Below are 24,301 nucleotides of genomic sequence, written 5' to 3'. Positions count from 1 at the left end.
CTGTAAGATATAAACACAGTGCCCCCTATTTCTTACATTCAGCTGAAAAACTTCAAATTTACCCAGAAAGTATTTTTATTTGAAGTAATATTTCACTGATAAGCCTGGTTTACATTGAAATATAGAAACCATTGCCCTTACATTGAGGACTTTTCTCTAAGCTTTGAAGCTGAACAACATGTCCTCTAGAAGACAGCCCTAAAGACATTTGAAAAACAGATTCTCAAATCCACACACCCCTCCAGAGTCAATCTCAAGGAGAGGTTCTAGGTCAGGCTCTGGTCCTCTGCTCCAAGCTGCAGGGGTTTTCATCAATCTCTCAAGTTCCCCAAGAAATAAAAAACCAAACCTGGCCATTCGAACCCTCTTCACATTGAGGTTCTCTATCCTGCCTGTGCATCAGAACCACCTGGAACCTTCTGAACTCCTGAGGTCCGGGCCCCACCAGGATCATTACGTGAGAACCTCTGGAGAAAGGACTCTCACCCTGTTGTGAATGCCTTTCTGGGTAGTTATTTTTTTTAATATATATGTGTGTGTATATATATACATATATATGTATATATACATTTTTTTTGAGAGAGAGAGAGAGCACGCGTGTGCACAAGCAGGGGAGGGGCAGAGATAGAGGGAGACAGAGGATCCAAAGCGGCCTCCACACTGACAGCAGAGAGCCTAACACGGGGCTTGAACCCATGAACCACAAGATCATGACCTGAGCTGAAAGCTGGATGCCTAACTGACTGAGCCATCCATGCACCCCCACCCTTTTTTTTTTTATGTTTATTTATTTTTGAGAGAGAGAGAGACAGAGGGAGACAGAAGATCTGAAGGGGGCTCTGCACTGACAATAGAGAGCCCCATGCGGAGCTCACAAGCTGTGAGATCATGACCTAAGCTGAAGTCAGCTGCTCAACCCACTGAGTCACCCAGGCGCCCCCTTCTGGGTAGTTCTAATATGCAGCCAAGGTGTGACTCACTTCCCAAGTCTCCACCTCCCTGGAGCACGGGGAGGTGGGAAAGCGCCTAGGAGGCCCTGCTCTCAGGTGTAGCTCATGGTCAAGTGCACCATGTTCCTGAGGGAGTAGGGCTACCATCCAGGCTGTATGTTTGAATAAGCTGGACAGCTTCACAAACACAAAGTTGTGGGCTCAGCATGCTTTCCCTGAGCTTAGAGACTAATGGAAAAGCTAGACTTGACCAAGGACTTTGATAAGCCATGCTAGTTTTCTAGCTTGAGGCAGGACCTAGAAGCAAGTCTAGACCACTTCTGACTCAGATACTGAACCTTACATTTAACCTGGTGCCCAGGTCCATTTGAGAGAGGAGGGAGGTCAGGACTCCTCCTCTTCCTGAAGCCCAATGGAATTTAAGTAAAATGTGAAATTATCTGGAGGATCCTCTACCTTGGCCACATGACCAGGGCTTGGAGAGACCCAAAAAAAGCAGGAAGAGCCAAGGAGCAGGGAGGGAGCTCAGCTTCTGGAGGTCTTGGGATCTGTAAACTCTCAGGTTAAAAAAAATTTTTTTTTCCAGGAATCAGGGGTGTGCATTTTTGAAGAAGAGTCAACTTAGTTTGCAGTTGAGGGTCTAAGGCCCAGAATCCTTTATAACCACTGCCCTAGTCGAGGCCAGGCACAACCTCTCCCAGGTATCCAAGGAGATGCTAGTTTAGGTGCAAAGGGATTTATGGCACGTGTTATCAATGTCCTAGTCTTTCAGTGAGTCACAAGGGCTGAACTCTGGATGAGCCTGCCTCAATCTCAGGCAAGACTTAAGTCCCCTCCCCTCCCCTCCCTTCTCAATGGAGAACACCAGGATTCCCAGAGAATGCAGGATGCACCCAAGATCACAGAGCCAGTGGGAATGCTGGGGCTCCGTACTTCCATGGAAAACCAGGGCTTCCCACTGTGGGTGGAGGCAAGTTCTGCCCAAGGGCCTCTGGGTCCCCTCCACCACCATGGCAACAACCCCTCTGCCCTCCACTCTCCCCTTATTCCCTCCTCCATCCACTGCTCTTCTCGTGGTTTGGGTAATAGAGTCGAACTCTCTCTCTGCACGCCTCCCTTCTCTCTGCTCTTGACTGGTGTTTCCTGACACCTTGATGTTCTGCCTAATGGTTACTAATACCCTTCCATGACCCACTGTTAGCTTCAGATACAGCCCTTCTCATTCCAGCCTAGAGCTCGGCAGACACACCGGCTGGATCCCACGCCCACCCATGGTTTCTGGCTTTTTCTCTCCAACATCTTTGTTGACAACCGTTTCCACCCAGGCAAACAGCTATCACTACTTATCTGTTGAAACCCCACTTTTACCCACATCCCTCTATTCCTTCCAGATTCCCTAGAACTCCCAAATTTGGGCTGTGAGAGTTTTTCTAAATTGCATTTCATGTTGGTATTGACAAAAAAATTTAACTGGTGATTTTCTATCAGCTTGCAAGCCCCCCTCCCCCCGCCTTTCCTTAAAGATAGAAAAATCACCTCTAGATCATAATGAGATGCACTTCCCTTTACAAGACTCCTGTTGACCTTTAAGGGGAAAAGTCAGGGTGGGAATCTTTGCCCTGTGTTTAGGGGGAGGCCCCGCAGAGAATCCCGGACTGTTAATGGAAAGTGTTAATGGAAACCAAGCTTCTCCTGGTTTTCTCGATTTTGTAGGTCCTAGTGGTTAAAGGAGTGACTTCAAGGTCAGCCTGGTCCATTGTGCCCTGAGCTGAGCAGAGAATTCTGAGCCAGGCCAGCCCATACGTTCCCTCCGCACAGCAGAAAGAGTCCTTATCTTTCTGTCATAGCGCCTGCTTCTCCCTCCGTTTGCTCCTCAGTAACTGGTGGACCCAAAAGTGGATTTGAGGGACACTGTCCTGGCCTCAAAGTCGACATGGCCTCTCCATTAAGGCAGATTTCTCAGAGACATGGTGCCCTCCTGAAATCTGTTCTCTATCGTCTCTCTCTGCTCGCTCCCTCTCCCCTCCTCCCAACTATTCTCAGCCTGGAAAGCCTTGGTTCCCCACCCAGTCGGTATTGCAACATGTGTTTGTTCCTGTGATCAACACACCTCTGGTTTCCCCCTTACCTACTTCAGCCTTTCAGGATACCTTTAGGTAGGAATTGCCATAGATTCTCTCCCATGTTTTTCTTATTTGCCCAAGTTCCCTTATCTCCTGATGATTTTTTTTCCAAGGTTTATCTTTTAAATTTTTTTTTCCAATGTTTATTTTTGGGAGACAGAGCACTAGTGGAGAGAGGCAGAGAGAGAGGGAGACACAGAATCTGAAGCAGGCTCCAGGCTCCAAGCTGTCAGCACACAGCCCGACGCAGGGCTCGAACTCAAGAACCGCAAGATCATGTGCTGAGCCTAAATGGGACGCTTAATCGACTGAGCCACCCAGGCACCCCTCAATGTTTATTTTTGAGAGAGAGAGAGAGAGAGAGAGAGAGAGAGAATGGGAAGAGGAGGGGCAGAGAGAGAGAGAGAGAGAGAGAATCCCAAGCAGGCTCTGCACTGTTAGCACAGAGCCTGACTCGGTTCTATCCCACAAATGGTGAGATCATGACCTGAGCCAAAATCAAAAGTCAGACCCTCCACCAACTGAACCACCCTGTGAGGTGTCCTATGACACAGAAACACCATCTCCTTACACTCGCCTCACTTTCTTAGCTTAACTACCTTATCTTCCCATATTCTGTCCCAACAAGAAGGTGGCCTGCTTGCTTCAAGATTTCGCCCTAAAAACATCATTTTTTTAAACGGTGAAATCTGGAAACAGTTTCCCCTAAATTAGAAGATTTTCCCCAAAGGCTTAGAACTCAGTATCTAAGTTCTGAGTTTCCACATTCGTAGAAAGACAAGCAGTCCTAAAGGGGGCGACATAATTTCCTTGAAATCCACATACCCCTCTGTAATAAGTCTGAAGTCTCAGGAAGGCTTTCCTAGATCAAGCCCGAGTCTTCTGCCCCAAAGAGGTTCTGAGAGCGTCCATCCCTTCCTCCAAGAAAAAGCAAGAGCTCCGACTCTTTAAAGAGGAGCTTCTCTGCCCGGATTGTGCATTAAAATCACCTGAAAACTTACAGAAGTCTCTGCCCCGCTGGAGAACCCGGATGTGGGGAAGACCCACAGACGCCCTGCTTTCAGGTGCAGCTCATGGCCGAGTGCGCCATGTTCCTCCAGGGGGCAGCATATCTCAGCCCAGGTGGCGCCAAGACAATCTCCAGCTCTCCACAAACGCCGCGTCCTGACTCAGCCCAGTATGATTAAACTCTAACCACAGGGATTGACCTTTGAAATGCCTTCCAGCTGATTCCACTGCAGAATCAAGTCTGGGAAGCTGTTTTGCAGCTGAATTCACTTGCAGGCACCATCCATGATTTTGCTGAGTTTATAGATTAGCGGCGGAGCTAGACTTGACCAGGAAGTTGCATTAGACTGCACAGAGTTGGGGCGCCTGGGCAGCTGAGTCAGTTGAGCCTCTGACTCTTGATTTTGGCTCAGGTCACGATCTCGTGATTCACGCTCTGCGCTCACAGGGCAGAGCCTGGGATTTTTCTCTCTCTTGCTTTCTCTCTCTCTCCCTCTCTTTCTCTCAAAATAAATAAACTTATTTCAAAAATCTGTACACAGTGTTAAGTCAAGGATAGAATAACAGAGAAGTTAAGTGTAGCTGGAGCCTAGATATCGGGAGGAAATTCAGCCTGACCTGAAGCTGTCAAGCGGACACGGAGTGAAGCATTTCCTGAAAAGCCACAGAACACACTAGCTGCACACTGAGGGAAATATAAGCTGGATCCCCCTTCAGTCTCTTGTCCATGGAAATCCCTAGTGCCTGGACTATTTTAACTCCCATGTGAGAGAAAACAAGACAGTTACTGGCACATATGTATATTTAGAAGATAGGACATCAATAATTTCTGCTTCAGAAGAGCTGTCGTTATGGTGATAAAAAGAATCTAGGAAATGTTTTTGCATTTCCGTTTTGGAAACAGCCTGGAAGCAGCCACCATTTACACAAAGAGAGAGGCCCTGAACAGGGGTTATGTTGAGGGTGACGCTGGGTGTGGGTGCCCTGCGTGGGGCCCCACTGGGAACGGAGGTGAAAGGTGTCCTGAAGCTTGTATTTATTTGCCTGCTGTATAACAAGGGCACTGACCTGGAGAGGGAAACCTGGTTTTTATTAGCCTGTGGGGGGTGGGGGCAGGGTGACATGGTCAGGTTTTTGTCCAACGTGGTCCCTTAGGCAATCAGGGTGGGGTGTATAGGACAGGCCTGGAGTAGGAAGCAGTGTCCCATTAGGGGATTCCCTGGGCATATGGCATCTGGAAATGGAGGTCTGAAATCTGTCTGTGGAAATGAAGAGACTGTGATGTGTTTTTGTTTTGTTTGTTGTTGTTGTTTTTAATTTTAGAGAAAGAGAGAGTGTGAGAGAGCAGGGGAGAGAGGCAGAGAGAGAGAGAGAGAGAGGGAGAGAATCTGAAGCAGGCTCTACACCCAGCATGGAGCCCAACTCAGGGCTCAATCCCACAACCCTGGCATCATGACCTGAGCTGAAATCAAGAATCAGATACACAACTGACTGAGCCAGCCAGGCGCTCCAGGACTGTGATTTTTTTTTTTTTTTTTTTTTTTAAGGATTCCTCCTGAGCCAACAGATGCTGAGCCTAAGTTGACTGGAGAAGTTACCACTCCCTGTAAAGCCCCCTTGCCTGCCTTCTGAGACACCATCCTGAGATGAATGCCATAAATCTGAAGGATTGGGTAGCATGGGGTGGATGGTCGCCAAGACTCGAGTTTTATTCTGAGTGGGGTCCAGAATTCTGACCTGCAGCTGAGATTCTGAAGTCAAAAGACAATCTAAGGATCACACTCCTGTGTGTTTGTGGGAGGATGGCTGGGTTGTCTTTCACTTCACTTCATAATCATTTTTACAGCCATTAAATATGATCCCTGCGTGTTTCTCTGAACTTCACAAATATTAAACTCATTCAGTCCTCAGGGTGTGTGTCATGGAAGGTGTTACTATACTCATTCGGTGGTGCAGGGTGGTACCTGCCTGGACCAGCTGCACGTCTCAGAGCTGGGAACAAATACCCAGCCCTGTGGCTCCAAGACGCTGTTAATGCTGCTTCTGAAATATTTCCTGGGACAGTCCTGCAAAATTCCTGATTTGAATGGGATGATGTGTCTGCTTTGATTTTTAATCTTTAAAGCTCACTTATTTATTTTGAAGGGGGAGGGGCAGAGACAGATTGGGAGACAGAGAGAGAATCCCAAGCAGGCTCTGTCTGTCAGCGAAGATCCCAGTGCGGGACTCAAACTCAGGAACCGTGAGATCATGACTGGGGCTAAAGTTGGATGCTTAACCAACTGAGCCACCCAGGCACCCCTGGCTAACTGTTTAAAAAGTCTTGAAGAAGGAACGGCAAGGTCAGCCAACTGTCAACTTAAGGCATACTGTAGAGTCAGGGGTCTCCTACAGCCACAGGAAAGAGTGTGTTGAAAATAAGACTCACTTGGGGCACCTGGGTGGCTCAGTTGGTTAAGCATCTGACTTTGGCTCAGGTCATGGTCTCATGGTTCTTGAGATCAAGCCTGGTGTTGGACTCTGCGCTGAGCAGGGAGCCTACTTGGGATTCTCCTCTCTCTCCCTCTCTCTCTGCCCCTCCCCTGCTCATGTTAGCACTTGCTCACTCTCCCTCTCTCAAAATAAATAAGCATTTTTTAAAAAAAAATATTGTCTTTTCAGTCTACCTCAAGTGACCAAATAAGTCACTTACTTAAGTATATACATATCCTTAAAAATATGTACCAAAAAAAACAAAAAACAAAAAACATGTACCATAGTTGTGGTTTTTTAAAAACGACAAAAATGACATTTTGTTATAAATCACATTTTCTCTTTAACTCAACGTTATCAGGTGTGTATTGCTATATGTCAACTTAGTTCATTGCTTTTAACTGATGTGTAGTCTACAGTTGACTCTTGAAAACACCAGTCTGAACTTATGTGTGTCTGTCTATACGTGGATTTTCTTTCAATAAATACAGTCTAGTACTATACATGTATTTTCCTTATGATTTTCTTAACATTTTTTCTCTAGCTTATTTTATTGTAAGAATACAGTATATTATATATATATATATATATATATATATATATATATATATAATATGTTAATTGTTTCTGTTATGTTGGTAATGCATCTGGTCAACAGTAGGCTCTTAGCAGTTGAGTTTTGGGGAGTCAAAAGTTACATGCAGATTTTCAAATGTGCAGCAGAGGTTGGCGCCCCTAACCCCTGTGTTGTTCAAGGATGGACCATATACACATTTTACTTATCTACTCCCCTAGTGATGAACATCTATCTACATTATAATTTTTCTTCCTATCACAAAATGTCAAAGAATATCCTCACACGTTTCCTCATGGGGTTAAATGAGACTTTCAGTGGGCTTTTGTTCCATTCTTCACATGGCCACCTCCTTTCCCTTTAGCCCTGCTTGTCATATCTGCCAAGAGTCCTTCTCTTATCATCCTACCTAAAGACCACCCTCCTCGGTTATTGTTTCAGTCCCCAGCTTGTTTCCTTCATAGCATATATAAAAAGTTGAAGTGTTTTATTCTATTTTCTTTCTCTCTCACCCACTGGAATCTAAGCTTTATGAGGGCAGATACTTTGTCCTGTATGCTCAGCACCTATGTAGCCTAAGTCCATGAAATAGGAAGTTGACAACGATCCATTAAAGAAAGGGTAATCCCAGAAGATATGAAGACAAATATATATTACATATTTTCATGCTTTTATGTATGGTTCTACAGTGTTCACAAGAAATTAAGGATTTAGATAAATATATGTTCCCTTCAAAAGTTTCACTGGATGTCTGATAGTTCAGACTGTTGGGGGGGGGGTTGAAAAACTAATTTACTAACCTTTTCGTTGGAGGTAGTGGAAATTCACAGGGAGAGTGGAAAGACCAGCCTATCCTATACCCTCCAGAACCTCTCAATTAAATCACTTCCAGGACCCTTTTACTCCCCTGCTCATATATACACTTACACACTGCAAAGTGCTTTGTGCATCAGGGAACTCTTCTAGCACTGTTTGGTGGGACTGAGCCTATATAAGAACCCTGTGTTGTGCTACTCTCCTCACAACCAGTGTCAGGAAACACTGGAGGAACCTGGGATGTTATTCATCTTGGGCAGTGTGGAATGAATGGGAGTCCTTTGGGACTTGCTGTTGAACAGTGAATGAAGCCACTGGGATCTTTGATGACCCTGATGTGCTGGAGATAAGCTGTCCCATTGTTTCATCATGAGGAGCCATAGATGATACATCACCTTGGAGAGTGGGTTGTTGTTGTTGTTGTTTAAGACAAACTCCTTCAGGGTTGCTGAAAGATGGACTCAGCCTGTTTTCCATGATTCCTAAGCAAAGTAAGTTGCTATGAAACTTTGCTGTATGAAGTAAAGCAGTCAGTAGAATGGTTACACGCAAGCACCTTGGAGCAAGTAAGGCCTAAGACCGAACCTTGGTTCTGGTACTTGATGACTGTGACCTAGAGCAAGTAACCAAAGATCACTTTACAGGATTGTTTAGATTATTAAATGAGGAGATCATGAATATACAGTGGTTAGCACAGAATGGATATTTAATTGATTGCTAAAAACAAATGAAAAATCTAATTGAATACAGATTGGTAATTCCCAGTAATAGGCAACTTACAACAAAGGTTATAACCCTGTAAAGGTTTGTTTACACCTTTGTAAAATTTCCTCTATATAGATGGTAAATTTTTGTTAAAAATTAATTTACTGGATGGGGTGCCTGGCTGGCTCAGTCAGTGGAGCATGTTAACTCTCAATCTTGGGGTTGTGAGTTTGAGCCCCATGATGGATGTAGAGATTACTTAAAATTAAAGACATCTGGGGTGCCTGGGTGGCTCAGTCAGTTGAGCCTCCAACTTCGGCTGAGGTCATTATCTCACAGTTTGTGGGCTTGAGCCCCACATCATTGGGCTCTCCGTTGTCAGCGCCAAGCCTGCTTCAGATCCTCTGTGCCCCTCTCTCTGCCCCTCATCCGCTAGTGGTCTCTTTCTCAAAAAATAAAAAATAAACATTAAAAATAAATATGGGGCACCTGGGTGGCGCAGTTGGTTAAGCGTCCGACTTCAGCCAGGTCACAATCTCGCGGTCCGTGAGTTCGAGCCCCGCGTCAGGCTCTGGGCTGATGGCTCGGAACCTGAAGCCTGTTTCCGATTCTGTGTCTCCCTCTCTCTCTGCCCCTCCCCCGTTCATGCTCTGTCTCTCTCTGTCCCAAAAATAAATAAACATTGAAAAAAAAATTTTTTTTAAATAAATAAATAAACAGGGGCGCCTGGGTGGCTCAGTCGGTTGAGTGTCAGACTTCGCCTCAGGTCATGATCTCACTATTTGTGGGTTTGAGCCCCACATCAGGCTCTGTGCTGACACCTCTCGGAGCCTGAAGCCTGCTTTAGATTCTGTGTCTCCCTCTCTCTCTGCCCCTCCTCCACTCATGTTCTCTCTCTCTCTCTCTCTCTCTCTCTCTCTCAAAATAATAAACATTTAAAAAATTAGAATAAATAAAAACAAACAAACAAATAAAGAAAGCAATAAATCTGGGGCAGTTGGGTGGCTCCATCAGTTAAGCATCTGACCTTTGATTTTGGCTCAGATCAATTTGTGGGATCAAGCCCCTCGTCAGGCTCTGCGCTGACAGCATGGAGACTGCTTGGAATTCTCTGTCTCTCTCTCCCTGCTCCTCCTCCTTCTCAAAATAAATAAATACTAAAAAATAATTTAAAAATCTTAAAAAATTAATAATTTTCTGGACAATTTAGGCTTTTTCTCTGGAACTCTGCTCTCACAGATGACTGTTTTCTATGTCTGAAGATAAGCCTGTAGGATATCTGTGCTAGCTCCATGATAAGAATATTCCTCTGGTTGTTCTTCAGAACTAAGATTTTCTTTAAATATGGTTTAATTTAAGGGTTTTTTTTTTTTTTTTTGGACATATGTGTTCTTCAGTAGAAATGAAGCTACTAGATTAGGCAGTTTTTCACTGCTGGGAGTGGATTCTCAGAAATTTAGATAGACTGGGGCACCTGGGTGGCTCAGTGGGTTAAGCACCTGACTCCACTGGGGTCATGATCTCACAGTTCATGAGTTCGAGCCCCGCATCGGGCTCTGTGCTGACAGCTCAGAGCCTGGAGCCTGCTTCAGATTCTGTGTCTCCCTCTCTGCCTCTCACCCACTCACACTCTCTCTCTCAAAAATAAATAAACTTTAAAAAAATTTTAAAAGAAATTTAGATAGACTTCTTCATTAAATCTTCTGAGCAAAGGTGTTCATTTTCCAGGTAACTGACTTAATAGTAACTTACTTGATAGAAAGGGTTGAGGTGCCATGTAAGATTGTTACACTAACCGGCACAGGGATTCTGGGAGTAACTTCCTAGCTTTTATTTAATCCAACTTAAAGCAACTGAGCAAAATAGCCAAAATAAATAACCTACAATAGGTCCTGGGTTTGGGGCACTGAGATACTAAAGACAATATAAATGAGGGCCTTGTCTCCAGTCAAAGCATGTAAGCCAGAGAGAGCAACATGCTCTCAAAGCACGTAAGGCAGAGAGAGCAACAGCCAGTGCTGTTACATGTAATAGAGACACGAGTCGTAGGATGTTCTCAACCTCCATCTGATCACTACACAATTTCAAGTATTGGTCCCCTTGGTGTGGCACACTTAAGTTTGAATACTAAAAATGCCACTAAAACACAATAGCGGCAACTGCAAAGCAGACCCTGCTATTGGGTGACACTATTCTGTGATGGCTATAAATACCTCTGTAGGTGGCCTTTACACTTGGCTGCCTTTTCATGTTGCATTGCTTGTTTGAGCAGAACTGTGTCCTGTCCTGACCACATTCTCTTATAACCTCTTGAGACAAAGATCTCTTATACTGCAGCAAAAAGAAAAATGCAACTTTTCTTTGGTGCCAGCTTCAGTTTATACCTCTGTATATTCAGCAAGCTGAGCCTCACTTTACCTTGCAAGAGAGCCCAATCCACTTGGTTCAACATTCCATCTGACGTCCCTGAAAGTACGTGTAATCCATTGCAGAACCAGTACATTTCACTTATTGGGCACAATTGATTGACGTATCTTGGTGGCTCCAGGTGCAACAGCATGCCTTGGCCACCCGTTTCAAGACCTCATCTCTAACTGGAGGTGTTAAGAGCAGTGTAATGGTTGGGAACTGATATAGTCAGGGACAGCATCTTAGAGATGGACCTGGTAGGATGGGCACAATTTAAATTTGTAGATACAGAAATTTTGGCTATTCCACATGAGAATAATACTGTCTGTTTCATTCTATAGCATAAAGAATTTTCACTTCCAATTTTCCAATTATCTTTTCAACTTCACTTCTTCGCTTCTTAAAGTGTAGCACAATTTCCACAATTCATTTTATCCAAAGTAGGTGGTGCAAGTTTGTAAGGATGTCAGATCACTAAATTACAGTGACTTCCTTTCACTTAACAGTATACAAGAGTTCAGGTCATCCCCCTGCTATCGGGTTTATGCCCATAACCATCCAACCCTGTCCTCCCAAATTTGATTTCTGGCTTTCCCTTTTATCCAGGGAATCCTTGTCAGGATACAGAATCCCCTTGACACTTTTTTTTTTTTTTTTTTTTTTTTTTAAGTTTAGCAGGGGCAGAGAAAGGAGAGAGAATCCCAAGCAGGCTCCTTGTGTCAGTGCAGAGCTTTGATGCAGAGCTTGAACTCAGGAACTGTGAGATCATGACCTGAGCCCAAACCAAGAGTCACACACTTAACCGACTGAGCCACACAGGTGCCCCCACACTTTGCACTAAAGATACCTGACCCCTTCCCTGCATTTGGCACTGCCAGCTTTTCCCTCATTTAAGCCCTTCTCCCCTTCCTTTCTCTGACACCATATTCTTGGTTCTCCTCTTATGATCATTCCTTCTTCGGTTGTTTTCCTCTGTCCCTTAAAAGTGTTTCTTAGGGCTGGGACTGCTTCTCTTTTCTCACTCTACATACTCTCCATGGAGAACTGTCTAGGGGTTCTTAGGACTGCAAATGACTCAGTTGAGATCAGCAAGCCTCTTAATAGATGCTCACTAACTCTCAGACATCACTCTGCTTACGTTTAATGAAACACACCTACAGGGACAAAAAAAATGGGAGCTTTGTTAGGGAAATTTCCAGCTACCCTCTCCTCAGGAAGGACCCTAACAGGAAGAACACTGTAAGGAGTCTCAGTTGAAACTTCATTTGTTGTTGTTGTTGTTGTGTTCTTCTGATTAGTAGCACAGGCCTTAAAAAAAAGTATAAGCAACCCTGAGCTTGTTTTCTGAGACGTCCTCTTTATCCCACTCCATTTTAGACTGAAGCTCCACACAGCCTGGACTACTCGTGTCCTGTTCACTGAACTGCTCCCAGAACGAGCTCGGGCCTGGCACAGGGTGGGTTTGGGGTCTTCGCTGTTGCTTGCTGGCACTCTCTACAGGCGAGGTCCCCAAGGGGACCCAAGGGACAGCCGCCCAAAGGCCATGGTGCTGTCCATTTGAGCAGGAGAGCAAGAAACAGGGCCACGGCTGGCTCTGCCGAGGGGTGCCGCACTTAACTCCATCTGAAGGAGCAGACACGTGCCACCTGGTGAGGGCAGGGCACACGCATATCCCCTGGATTTCATCCTGACTGTCCCACAACAAAAACAACCTCAAGGGTCCCCTTCCCCCAACCAGACCTCGGAGGAAGGGGGGTGCTGCCCTGTCTGACTCGCGCAGCCGCAGTGTGGAGGGACGGACCCTTCCCTTTCGGCGCACAGGGAGCTCCGCCCCTTACGCAGTGAGGCGGGAGCGCGCGAGCCTCTGTCACGCAGGCGCGTTCGCGCGGCGTAGGTGGCGCTAGAGGCCGCCTGGGGGGTTGTAAGGAGACGGCGCGGCCGCCATTTTGTGGGGTGTTTGTCGCAGCGGGTGGAGAGAGAAGACGGCGGTTTGGCGACGTTTCTCGGCCAGAGGGCCTTTTCCTTTTGCGGAGGTAAGGTTTTGGGTCGGCTGGGCTGGGCCGTTTCCAGTCTTTTAAGTCTCAAAGCCAGGTGTCGGAGAAACGACCCGGTTCGGGGCCTTGGCGACCGGGGTTTCTTCGGAGCACAGCTGGGTTGGTGGCCTTCAAAACCTAAAGTTGCTCAGGTGCCGTGGTAGATTTAATGTCCTGGGGCGGACAGGCCCCGATTCTGCCGCTGAGTCTTCTCTGAGGGCCCTGGCCTCTCGCATCGCGGCTCCAGAGGCCCTGGCTCGTGCCGCCGGCGAGGGCGAGGATCTGTTGGGAAGACCCTTCGAGAGCCGTCCTTGGGGGTTTGTGTTGTCTGAGATCAGGTTCTCCCCTGATGGCCTGGTCTCTGCCGTTTGTAGCATTTGCCTGGGGGGGGCGGGTGGGGTTCCAGAGTCCAAACATCTGGCCCTATCTGTGAGTGCGCCAAAGGCACTGGCCAGGTGCCCTGGGGCGGGGTGGGGGAGGGTGGGGACCGGGCGTCTGAGAAACCGCAGGTCTGCTCGAGTCCCGGTGGTGGAACCGAGCTCGTGCTTGTGCGAGGTAGAGATACGGAGAGGTTCGTCCCTTGTGCAGCACTTATTCCCCCTGAAGTGGAACATACCATTGTTGCACTGGTCTGCGTTTTGATACTTTTGCATCTTGTTATCCTGGATTACCTAAGTAGCTTGCCCCGCTGACCCGGCCACCCACCTGGTCTTGCTTTATAGCTGCCCTTTTAAGATTCTGCTCCATAAACACACACCTACCTGCGGGCTGCTCGTTGCCCATTAAGTGCAGTCCTTCTGGAGCCATCTATGTAATCGTGGCTTTAACCTGTTTCGATTTTTTTTTTTTTTAAAGCTATATACATTGAATAAAATTGACGGGTATGAAAGGGCAGGGAGAGAATCCGATTTGTAAGACGTGTATATACATACAGATCCATTGTGTCTGATGTTTTTAATGAAAGATATGTGGGGATTCTAGCATGTAGGATTATTTAATTAAAGGTAGTGTAATAATTCTAGATGGGTTTTCTTATGGATGTGAAGGAACTTTATCTGTTAAATATGGGTCTGGGATTCTTTGCCTCCTGAGACAATATTTCTGAACATGGTTAGCAGGGAGAAAAGCTTTCTAACAGCCGAATTAAATTTAAAGTAGTGAACTTAACTAGAGAAATAAAAAATCATCGGCCCTCCCAAGATGCTCATTCTTAATGTTTTGAGTATTGATAATTTTGGTTGTTTGAGAATTCTGCCTTGTTTGAGGTGAGCTGGTTGTGGCTGACTGACAAGGAAAAGAAAGCTAAGTTTTGTAAAAATTGCATAATAATGGATAGTTATAATCCTCAGTCATCAGATGTTGTAATTTTGCTGGCTGTGATTTAAGAATGCTTAAACAATTAAAAAAAAAAAAGAATGCTTAAACAATCTATTTTAAAGAGTTATGTGGTTAAAATACAGTTGGGGTAATTGAAGGAAGTGTTGGAAGAATTCCACTAGAAATAACAATTTTAGATGGCTTTTGTGATGGCCTTTGTCTCAAGTTAATTTTTAGTGTCATTCATTTCAGTTTCCCATTTTGAAGTGACTATAAAACCAGAATGCTCACTTAATAATTTCCAGTGAGAATCCTTTTTAATTTTTTAATTTTAGAGAGCAAGAGAATGAGTGCAAGCGGGAGAGAGGGGTGGGGGGTAGGGGGGTGGAATAGAGAAGGAATCTTAAACCGGCTCCACAGCTCCACAATCCTCGCAGAGCCGGATGTGTGGCGCATGCGGGGCTGGGGCTTGATCCCACAACCCTGGGATCATGACCTGAGCCAAAATTAGGAGTCAGACACTCAACCAACTGAGCCACCCAGGTGCCCCTCCAGTGAGAATCCTAACTAGTTTTAGGATTTTTTATTTATCTGACCAATGCACCCTCATTCTCTTTTTTAAGCAAAAGTTATGATACAAATATTTTCTTAGGGAATACTTCCCAGGAGAATCACAGCTGCCTCATTTCGAGTCTTTTTTTAATCCGTTTGAAATAATTTAAATTTTTACTTGAATTTGTTTGCTTGTTACTGAGTCATTTGGGCAAGCTAAAAGCAGTTAACTAAGCTGGATTTGCTCCATTTTTTCTTTTTTTAGCTCTTTCCTTGAGCTGTGAAACTCACCCTTTCCCAGCAGCTTGGATATCATGGATAAAAACTGCTTATTTGTAGAAGAATTAAGATGGGGAGCAGCAGATAGGGATTACATTGTTAGAACACAGATCCTGAGCCTAGAGGGAACCTATGCTTTAGAGGTTGTAGATGGAGGCAGAAAATCAAGGAATTGTCAGTATCATCATCCCATTTCACTGTGACCATGTGCATCCTTGTAGGTTGGTTTTTTCAGTTACCCCAGATCTACAACAAATATGTTTTCGTTTTAAGGCTAATTGCAAGATGATCTGAAAATAAACATGTTGGATAGAGAAAATGAGTTTATACAAGCTTTGCTTTTTCAGTCTCTGAATACCGTGTTCCACTCACCTCCTAGTTTTTTCCCCAAAGCTTGGAGTCATCCTGAGATTTAGCAAAAGCAATTCTCTCTAGTTTTTGAGAAAAAGAAGCTTCATTACTGGCTCTTTACTTGTAAGACAACGTCATCCCCTATATTTAGTATACCTGAATGTTTCTCTGACTTCAGTTGTTTGTGTTACAGAATTTTGCCAAAGCTGTATGGCACGCTATTTCTCTCTCTCTTCTTTTTTAAGTTTATTTTGTGAGCGAGTATGTGCCAGGGGAGAAGGGGCAGGGAGAGAGAATCGCAAGCAGGCTATAGACACAAGGACTTCATCCCAGGAATCCTGAGAGCAGACCCAAGTTGAAATCAAGAGTTGGGCACATAAGTAACTGAGCAGCCCAGGCACCCCATGATATTTCTCTTTAAAATAGCCCATATATTTTTTAAATTTTTTAAAGTTTGTATTTTGAGAGAGCACATGCAGGAGGGGCAGAGAGAGAGGGAGAGAGAAGGAGAATCCCAGGCAGGACTCGAACTAACAAATTGTGAGATCATGATCTGAGCCAAAACCAAGAGATGGAGGCTTAAGCTACTGAGCCACCCAGGCTCCCCTAAAATAGCTCATATTTTAAAGATAACATTTTTTGGGGGGTTATGTGCCCACTCTTGATATCGGCTCAGGTCATTATCTCATGGTTGGTGAGATCAAGCCCCAAGTTGGGCTCTGCATTGACAGCATGGAGCCTCCTTGGGATTCTCTCTCTCCTTCTCTCTGTGTCCTTCCTGTGCTCGTCCTTTCTCTCTGTCTCTAAGTAAATATTTAAAAAATAAACATTTTTAAAGGAAATCATATCAATAACTTAAAAGGAGATCGTTGATTATAAAAAGAAGGTAAGGGGTGCCTAGCTAGCTCAGTTGTTGTAGTGTGTGACTCTTGATCTCTGGGTTGTGAGTTCGAGGCCCCAATGGATGTAGAGATTACTTAAAATCTTATTTTTTAAGATAAAAATGAATTAAAGCCCCCAAATTATTAATTTCTAGCTGGATATTGTTGTCTACTGGAGGTTCTGAGTCTGAATCCTGGCCCTTTTACTGTTTTTACAATGGCAGTTAGCAAGGGTTAGTTGAAGATAAACACTAAGCTGCTAATTAATCCAGAAGAACTGAAAGAGAACGTATTGTTAAGGTCTCACAATGTTATGCATAATTTAGTACTCGGTCTGTATGCCACTTACAGTCATCTGACACACTGTGGAATGGTGTCGCATGCCTTGGGAAACATCATCTACAAAGATTTTAGAACATGTATGACCCCATGTGCTGAGTGTTTTATTTAAATAATGTGTAATATTTTATTTACTAAACGTAGCCATCTATAACCTCCACAACTTTTCATTTCCGTTAACAGATGCGTCATTCCAAAAGAACTCACTGCCCTGATTGGGATAGCAGAGAAAGCTGGGGACATGAAAGCTACAGTGGAAGTCACAAACGGAAGAGGAGGTCCCACAGCAGTACGCAAGAGAACAGACATTGTAAACCACATCACCAGTTTAAAGAATCTGATTGGTAAATCACTCTTGAATCAGTAACATTTTACCACTAGTAGTTTTAATGATTTCTCGTTAGCTTACGTAGCTTTATTCTGTCAGATTGTTTTATATTTAAGTCAACAAATATTCAGTTGATGCTTATTGAATTCCTATTACAGGCTAGGCACTATATAGGTGCCGAGACTACAGCTGTGAACAAACCTTATTTATCTACATCTATCTGGGAGTGGTGGGAGATAGTTGAGTCCCAGCTGCCAGTAATGTAGTTGGGGTGGTGAGACACACAAACAGTTAATAGTGATGATAGAATGTCCAGTATGTGCCTTTAACTTGTATGTAGGAGGAGATATGTATTTTGGGATGCTTGTTTAGGTTCCACAAGGGAGAGAGAATGAGGGGTAGGGAGAGTTCAACTAGATGAGAAAACCAGCATGTATTATTTGGGAATGGTAAAGTACATAGAGGACTCGTCGCTTACACTGTGTTCTGTAGGTTACATTTGTAGATAAGGCCAGTGAATGTGTGTAGGTTTTTTAAAACGTTATTGTAAGAACCAGTAATTTAGGGAAAGGCTTCAATAAAAATTTTTCAGTAGCATGTGTCCTGTTTAATTATACTCTTACTGTAAAATTTGGAGGTAATACATTTACAGAGAATTAAAGGAATTTTAAAGTACCTAAATGATTAAAGAAAGGCTAGGTGAGTAGCATTTCTTTCAGTCTGTCTTCCATTAACTTCCCTTTCTCATTTGTTTTGTTGGTTCTATGTTTTCTCCTTGTTTTGTAGATGTTCCATTGAGACTGTTTGCCAGATTGCTTTCTAAATTAGCCAGCTGGGGTTACTTTAAAAAACAGTATGTAATTTTTTTCCTTCTCCATGCTAAAACAGACTTGTTCTGCGGAACAGTGAGCTTGTGGGTAGTCACCACAGATTAATCTTTCTTCATCACACACTGTTACATGGGGAAGAGGGAGGGTTTGTGCCAGGATTGCAATGACCTGAGCTAATTAATGCACTGTAGAGAAACATGTGTACCCTTTTATTAATAAATACAGAATGTCCTGTAAGTCTTAAATTAACATTATAGTACTAATGATACATAGGTTTCTTATGTAGGAAGGAAGTGATTTGAGTGGACAGTTCTTGTTTATTATTAACTGCATAAATATACTACGTCAGTCCAGTTAAACAGCAGGCCTGTGTCTTCTTTGACATTGACACCAGAGGTGTCTAATGGTAATTGTTCTCCATAATGTGGAATATTCTAATATCTGATAGTCTTTTTGAAGATAAAAAAAACTTTACAACAGTATTTTTTACAAAATTATTGAAAAGAATGAGAATTGCCATAAACTGTAAAGAAGGTGTCCTTGGGAGGATCCTAGACCCCCATTATTCTATTCATAAAAAAATCTTTCTATGTGAGTCTTTGCCTCTGATTATTTCCTGAAAATAGGTTCTAAGAAGGGACATTTAAAAAAAACTTTTTTTTTTTTAATGTCTTATTTATTTTTGAGAGAGACCGCGGGAACAGGGGAGGGGCAGTGAGAGACGGAGACACGGGATCCAAAAACAGGCTCCAGGCTTAGAGCTGTCAGCACAGAGCCTGACAGGGTCCTCGAACTCATGAACCGTGAGATCGTGACCTGAACCAAAGTTGGACACTTAACTGAGCCACCAGGTGCCCCTGAGAAGGGACATTTTTAAATTAAAGGGTGTGAACTCTTTAAGGGTACAAAGCTCTTGCTACATATTGATGTCTTTTTTTTGAAAGTTTGTACCAAGTTGTACAATATACTCTTTCTTGCTCTTACCAATCTTGGCATTTTGAAATGCCAAGAATAGTGTTTTAATTTGAATTTTTAAATTTTTAGTGAGTTTGTCCAATGCCCATTTTTTTCTCTTACAGAGTATTTTACTGATTTATAAGAGCTTTTAATATATATCAATTTTTAAACCTTTTTTTGTATGTATTGCAGAGTGTCTTTTCTTTCTTATTTGTCTTTTGCCAGTAACCTGTGAATTGGTCTCCCTTGTTACAGGTTTAATTAGTTTTGTACTAATTCTAGTTCTGTATCAGGAAGACTGATATGGCTTCAAACAACTTTATATATTGTGTTAATAGTTTTTACGTGTTTTCTTATGTAATATAGAGTATCAAGTCTTAAACCAAAGATTCTCAAACTTTAGTATGAACAGAAGTGTCTCAGAGGTATGTTTAAAATGCATATTACCATATATAGATGGAGTTAGTCTGACCTGGGGCTGAGGGATCTTCATTTTTAATAATTCCATATTTTGATATGATTGATAAACAGACCACCCTTTGAGAAACACTGTTTTAAACGCCTTAGCCTGGCATGCAAGATTTTGCATGATCTGTTTCCAGCTTATTTTATTTGCTTCTGTTCATTCCCTATGTGAACAGTGGTCTTTCTGTAGTGTCCATGCACTGTTTCCCAAGTAATACGTAGACCACCCATCTCCAAGCCATTGTGGCTACAGGTGATCTGTAAGTGTGAGATGGTCATACGCTATTCTTCTCCCCTCCCATTTCTTCTGCTTGCCACCTTGTCCAAATCTTGACTTCCCTTTAAGATGCAACTCTTTGCTTTTTTATGAAGTCTTCTCTGACCATTTTAAGCAGTTTGAGTTTTTTCCCCTCTATGATCCTAAGCACTCGTGCAACCTTTCAGCATTTCCTGCATTGTCGAGTTTTGTTTTTATGTGAATGATCTCAAATTGTTCATTATTTGTTGGCAGGGATTTTGCCTTATATATATTTTTTTATCTTCCACAGGACCTGTGTGGAAATAAAAACGAATGCCCGTAGCCTCATTAGTCTTGGCTATTTTGAAGGACTACAGTAAAATATTCACTGGATATTCAGTGAATATTTTAGAATTTAAATCAATCTGTTCATTTTGTCCACTCTGTCCATACATGGCCTTTATGATTCTGTAGACTTTGTTTATGTAATCTCTAAGGCTTGGTTGTTAGAGATTGAAGAGGTCCCTCATTTTTCTAGTTTATCCTCATGGCTTCACCTCATGTTTGTTAGTCTGTAGATTGTTTATGGATTATCTGCAACTCTAATTTTATGCACTATTCCAGCTAAAGATTATTAGTACTATTTTTTTCTGATAGATTTTGGACTTTTATAGGAAGGATGCCTTACAGAATTGAAAAGGATGCCCTTGAGAGTATGGTAATTTCTAGGCTGATGTATTACAGATCTCTCCCTGACAGGTCCAAACCAAGTCGTCAGATCCCTGACATAGACTCACAGTCTTACCCTGATACCCCAAGTTGTTTCTCCAATGGTTAGAACTTAAGATTGACACTGGGGAAAGGGAGAAGGGGGTTTCTGCATTTCCTCAGCCTGGATATTCTGCCAGCCCTGTTGAGTAGCAGTTTAGAGATGCTTTCCCTTTATTTCTGCCTAAACCAGCCCCTGGGAAAATGAACAACAGCATATTCTGGGGAGAGAATGAGGTTGGTGAGGGCAGTCTAGTCAACATCTGTCACTCCATTGTTGTCAGGATTCTTTTAGCCGATTTGTCTGACTGGGCAGGTGTCCCCTCTCTCCCTCAGTGCTCCATGTGCATCCCTCTTGAAGCTTCGCACTCTGTTGAAGAGGACACCATCCCAGGTAGAGAGGGGGACGGGAAACTGGGCCAATTGAATCTATGTCCTTTTCTTTCCATCAGATCAAGGATACTTAACTGGGATCCATTGACTTCTGAGGTCCGTGACCTCTGTGAAATTCCTTGCCAAGTTTTGTTTATGCATTTGTGCATTTCTTAAGTGAGAGGGTCCATAGCTTTCATCAGATTTTTAAAGGGATCTGTGGATTCAGAAGTTAACCACTATGGCACTAGATGATGCGGTTTCCCATGTAGAATTTTTGAGTATTTTGCAAGTAAGAATGACAGGAAGTTAGAAATGCAAAGGGAAGTAGGGTGGTGGGGGTGGGTCTGTTGTAATCCTAGGCAAGCAATTACAAGATCCTTTTCTCATTTGTGGGGGGGATGTAGTTTAATATCTTTGGCACATGAGGCAGCCTTCAAAAGCTATGTTGTCTTTCTCAAAGAGGAGTAACAGGAAGCTAGGAATACAAAGAGGAGAGAAAGTGGCATAGGTGATATGTGATATGTGTAATAAAATTGGCCCTTATAATAGGAATTAGAATGCTCTTACAGCCATGGCAAATCATTGTCCTTGGGATCTTAATTTAGTCATCTGTAAAATGAAAGGTCTGGAATACATGTAAGATCACTTCGAGCTCCAGTACACCTTTCATGAAAGAATTGTGTGTGTGCCGGGGATATCTAAAATTCGCTTAACATTAAAAGAGAAAGGAATCCTGTTTTGCCTGCCTCTGATTGTGTGTGGCTCTCTGAGAAAAGAAAGCTTAGTTACAGTTGCATATATCATAAGACTGGTGAATTTTTGGTGTTAACTTTCTCCAAAAGGTACAGGGACACTTAATCAAGTAAACACTGAACATAATTGACTCAAGCTTTGTTCTTTGATCTGAGGTGTTTGATAGCAGTCTATCTGATGGAGAATATGAACTCGCTTGTTGGTTAAAGTAAAATTATGTCTTAAGTTTGTGAGATAAGTATAAATTCTAATTCATCAATTTGAGGTTTTTTCTTTTTATCAAGTTAGCTGTTTAAACCAGGAATTCTTGAGAGAATGTTTTGTTTGAACCACAGTTCCAGGATGAAGAGAATAATTTGAAATCCTTTAATGTGTTTGCAGTCACTATTTAGAAGCGAGGTCCTTGAATGAGAGAGATTATCGGGACCGGAGATATGTTGATGAATATAGAAATGACTACTGCGAAGGCTATGTTCCTAGACATTATCACAGAGACGTTGAAAGCAGTTATCGAATCCACTGCAGTAAATCTTCGGTCCGAAGTAGGAGAAGCAGTCCTAAAAGGAAGCGTAATAGACACTGTTCAAGTCAACAGTCACGTTCGGTATGATTGATTTTGTTTTTATTTTGGGTGGATGCTTATTTGTGTGTAAAAACTCTTAATGAGCCAGTAAGTTTGAAAAAGTTTTTATGTATATATATATGTAATAATATTTGGATATATTATAAATGTGTTTATATTACTTGAATCCTTAAACATCCAAATTTTCATAGCTAATCTGTATTAGGTAGCCTTCGTTTGCCCATATTTACTCATTTTCTGCAATCCAGATCATGAGTTCTTGATTTTAATATTAAATTTTAATATTAAAAATATTTTTGTTTTGTAATATAATCTTACGAAAAATTAAAGCACCCATCTTTTCTTTTATAGTAAACTTTTTTTTTGTTTTTGTTTTTTACTTTAAAAGAAGCCCTTTTCCTAATGGTTGGAAACATCTCTAGAACTTTGCACTGGTGGATACTTAAGTGTACTCTATATATAGCATAGTCCCAGAGCACAGTGCATCATTGTCTGCAGCTAGTTGCACTGAAATTCTGAAATGGGTGCTGAATGGAAAGTGCATTATCCAAAAAGTTTGCCTTTTTTTACACTCAGACATCTTCACCTGTTTAATCAGTTAACTTTGAATAAATTGTTTCCTTCCCCAAGTTTTGATTAGAGTGAACATGGAAATTAACTAGCTTTTATTTCCCCCTTTAATTATGTGTATTTTAAAATATTGCTAAATAGTTTCAACTAATTTTGACATTTTAAAACCTTCCCCCCCCCAACAAACTAGACATCTCAATTCACAGCATATGCTATTTTATAACAAGAGATAAGTAGATCATGACATTGCATTCTTTAAATTTCAGACTTCAATTAAATCAGTATTTTAAAGAGACAATTGTGTTGTTTTTTTTCTATTGCCACTTTAAGTATCTTATCTGAAAATCTGTTCCTTGCCATGTTTTTCTTCTGTAACATAAACTGTGCCCTGTGAATTTCTGGGGACTGAATTTGAAATTGCTCCTGCCAACTGTTCGTGGCCTGGTGCTTATCTGAATGCCTGAATATCTCCCCGCTGAATGAATTGCGTATTCTGCCCTGAATTCACTCTGATATATTGATTGGCTGGACGATCTTGGTGCTGCCCACTTGCCGTTCCAGAAGAGCCACCGAAGGAAAAGATCCAGGAGTATAGAGGATGATGAGGAGGGTCACCTGATCTGTCAAAGTGGAGACGTTCTAAGAGCAAGATGTATAGAATATTTTTCAACACTTTTTTAACTTTGCAGACAGAATAATCTTTTTAAGAATAGTTGTCAGCGGGGGGCTAAAGAACTCTTCATTGCTTTTTTGTTTTGTTTTTTGTGGGTTTGTTTGTTCTTTTGTATTTCTTCTTTTCTATAGAATTTAAATATTTCTACTCTAAAGTTCCAAAATAATCAGTGGAATTTGAGCTTAGAGCAAGAAAGATAGCTCTATCTAATTGTTTTTGTAGCAGCTGAAAATAAAATAATTTGAGTGCTGAAACCTTAGTTATGCTTTAATAGACATCATTTGAAAATATTCCACACTTAAGTATTCATTGTTTGAATAACTAGATAATTTATACTCAAGTACTTACTCCTTTTTCTCCTCCCTTACTTTAGATGAAATCGTGGACACTTTGGGTGAAGGGGCCTTTGGCAAAGTTGTAGAGTGCATTGATCATGGCATGTAAGTTTGTTTTTTCCTTTTTTGAACATTCTGATATTTTGGGTAGGGAAGGATCTATGATTTAAATGAAATGGCATTTTTAAGAGGTGGCCACTTGTTTTCCTGGGTGGTATAAATACCCAAAATTTCTTGAACTGTGTCTGGTTATTTATCATGGGTGTGGGTTTTGGTCAAGAATGCAGACGAATTTCAGGGTTCCTGGCTGGCTCCGTTGGTGGAGCACGTGACTCTTGATTTCAGGGTTGTGAGTTTGAGCCCCATGTTGGGTGTAGAGATCACTTAAAAAAAAAATCTTAAAAAAAAAAAACAAAAAAAATTGACAAATTCTATCAGATGGGGTGTTGAAATTAAAGTGAATCTTTGAGTAAAGGAATTTCCCAGAACTTAGGCCTTGGCCCTTATGTGAGATTTAGAGTGCTTTGCTTTAGTTTTGAGTAGCAGAGACAATAAAGTTTGTCTAATCTTGGTCAAAAACATTTATTCCCAATCTGAAAATTGCACATGGAAGAAAT

The 24,301-nt window shown here is 42.4% G+C and overlaps 1 protein-coding gene across 3 annotated transcripts in view; it reads left to right on the top strand.

Moving 5' to 3' along the window:
- The first annotated feature begins 8,377 nt into the window (after positions 1–8,377).
- Positions 8,378–24,301, top strand: part of CLK4 (CDC like kinase 4) — a 29,321-nt gene continuing 13,397 nt past the window's right edge. The window contains exons 1-6 of one of the 3 annotated variants that reach the window (XM_086705997.1): positions 12,935–13,090; positions 16,993–17,153; positions 17,924–17,990; positions 21,905–22,127; positions 23,238–23,328; positions 23,723–23,789. In XM_086705997.1, the coding sequence (XP_086562123.1) occupies positions 17,051–17,153; positions 17,924–17,990; positions 21,905–22,127; positions 23,238–23,328; positions 23,723–23,789 (551 nt within the window). In that variant the 5' untranslated portion in view covers positions 12,935–13,090; positions 16,993–17,050. Of the gene's footprint in view, positions 8,435–12,934; positions 13,091–16,992; positions 17,154–17,923; positions 17,991–21,904; positions 22,128–23,237; positions 23,329–23,722; positions 23,790–24,301 lie in introns of those variants that run through there. The other 2 variants (XM_086705993.1, XM_025925059.2) reach the window with 2 other exon arrangements.

Source organism: Puma concolor, chromosome A1 (genome assembly GCF_028749965.1).
Source record: "Puma concolor isolate L17-30 chromosome A1, mPumCon1.1.hap2, whole genome shotgun sequence".
NCBI lineage: Eukaryota > Metazoa > Chordata > Mammalia > Carnivora > Felidae > Puma > Puma concolor.
This window is presented reverse-complemented; position numbering and strand designations above follow the sequence as displayed.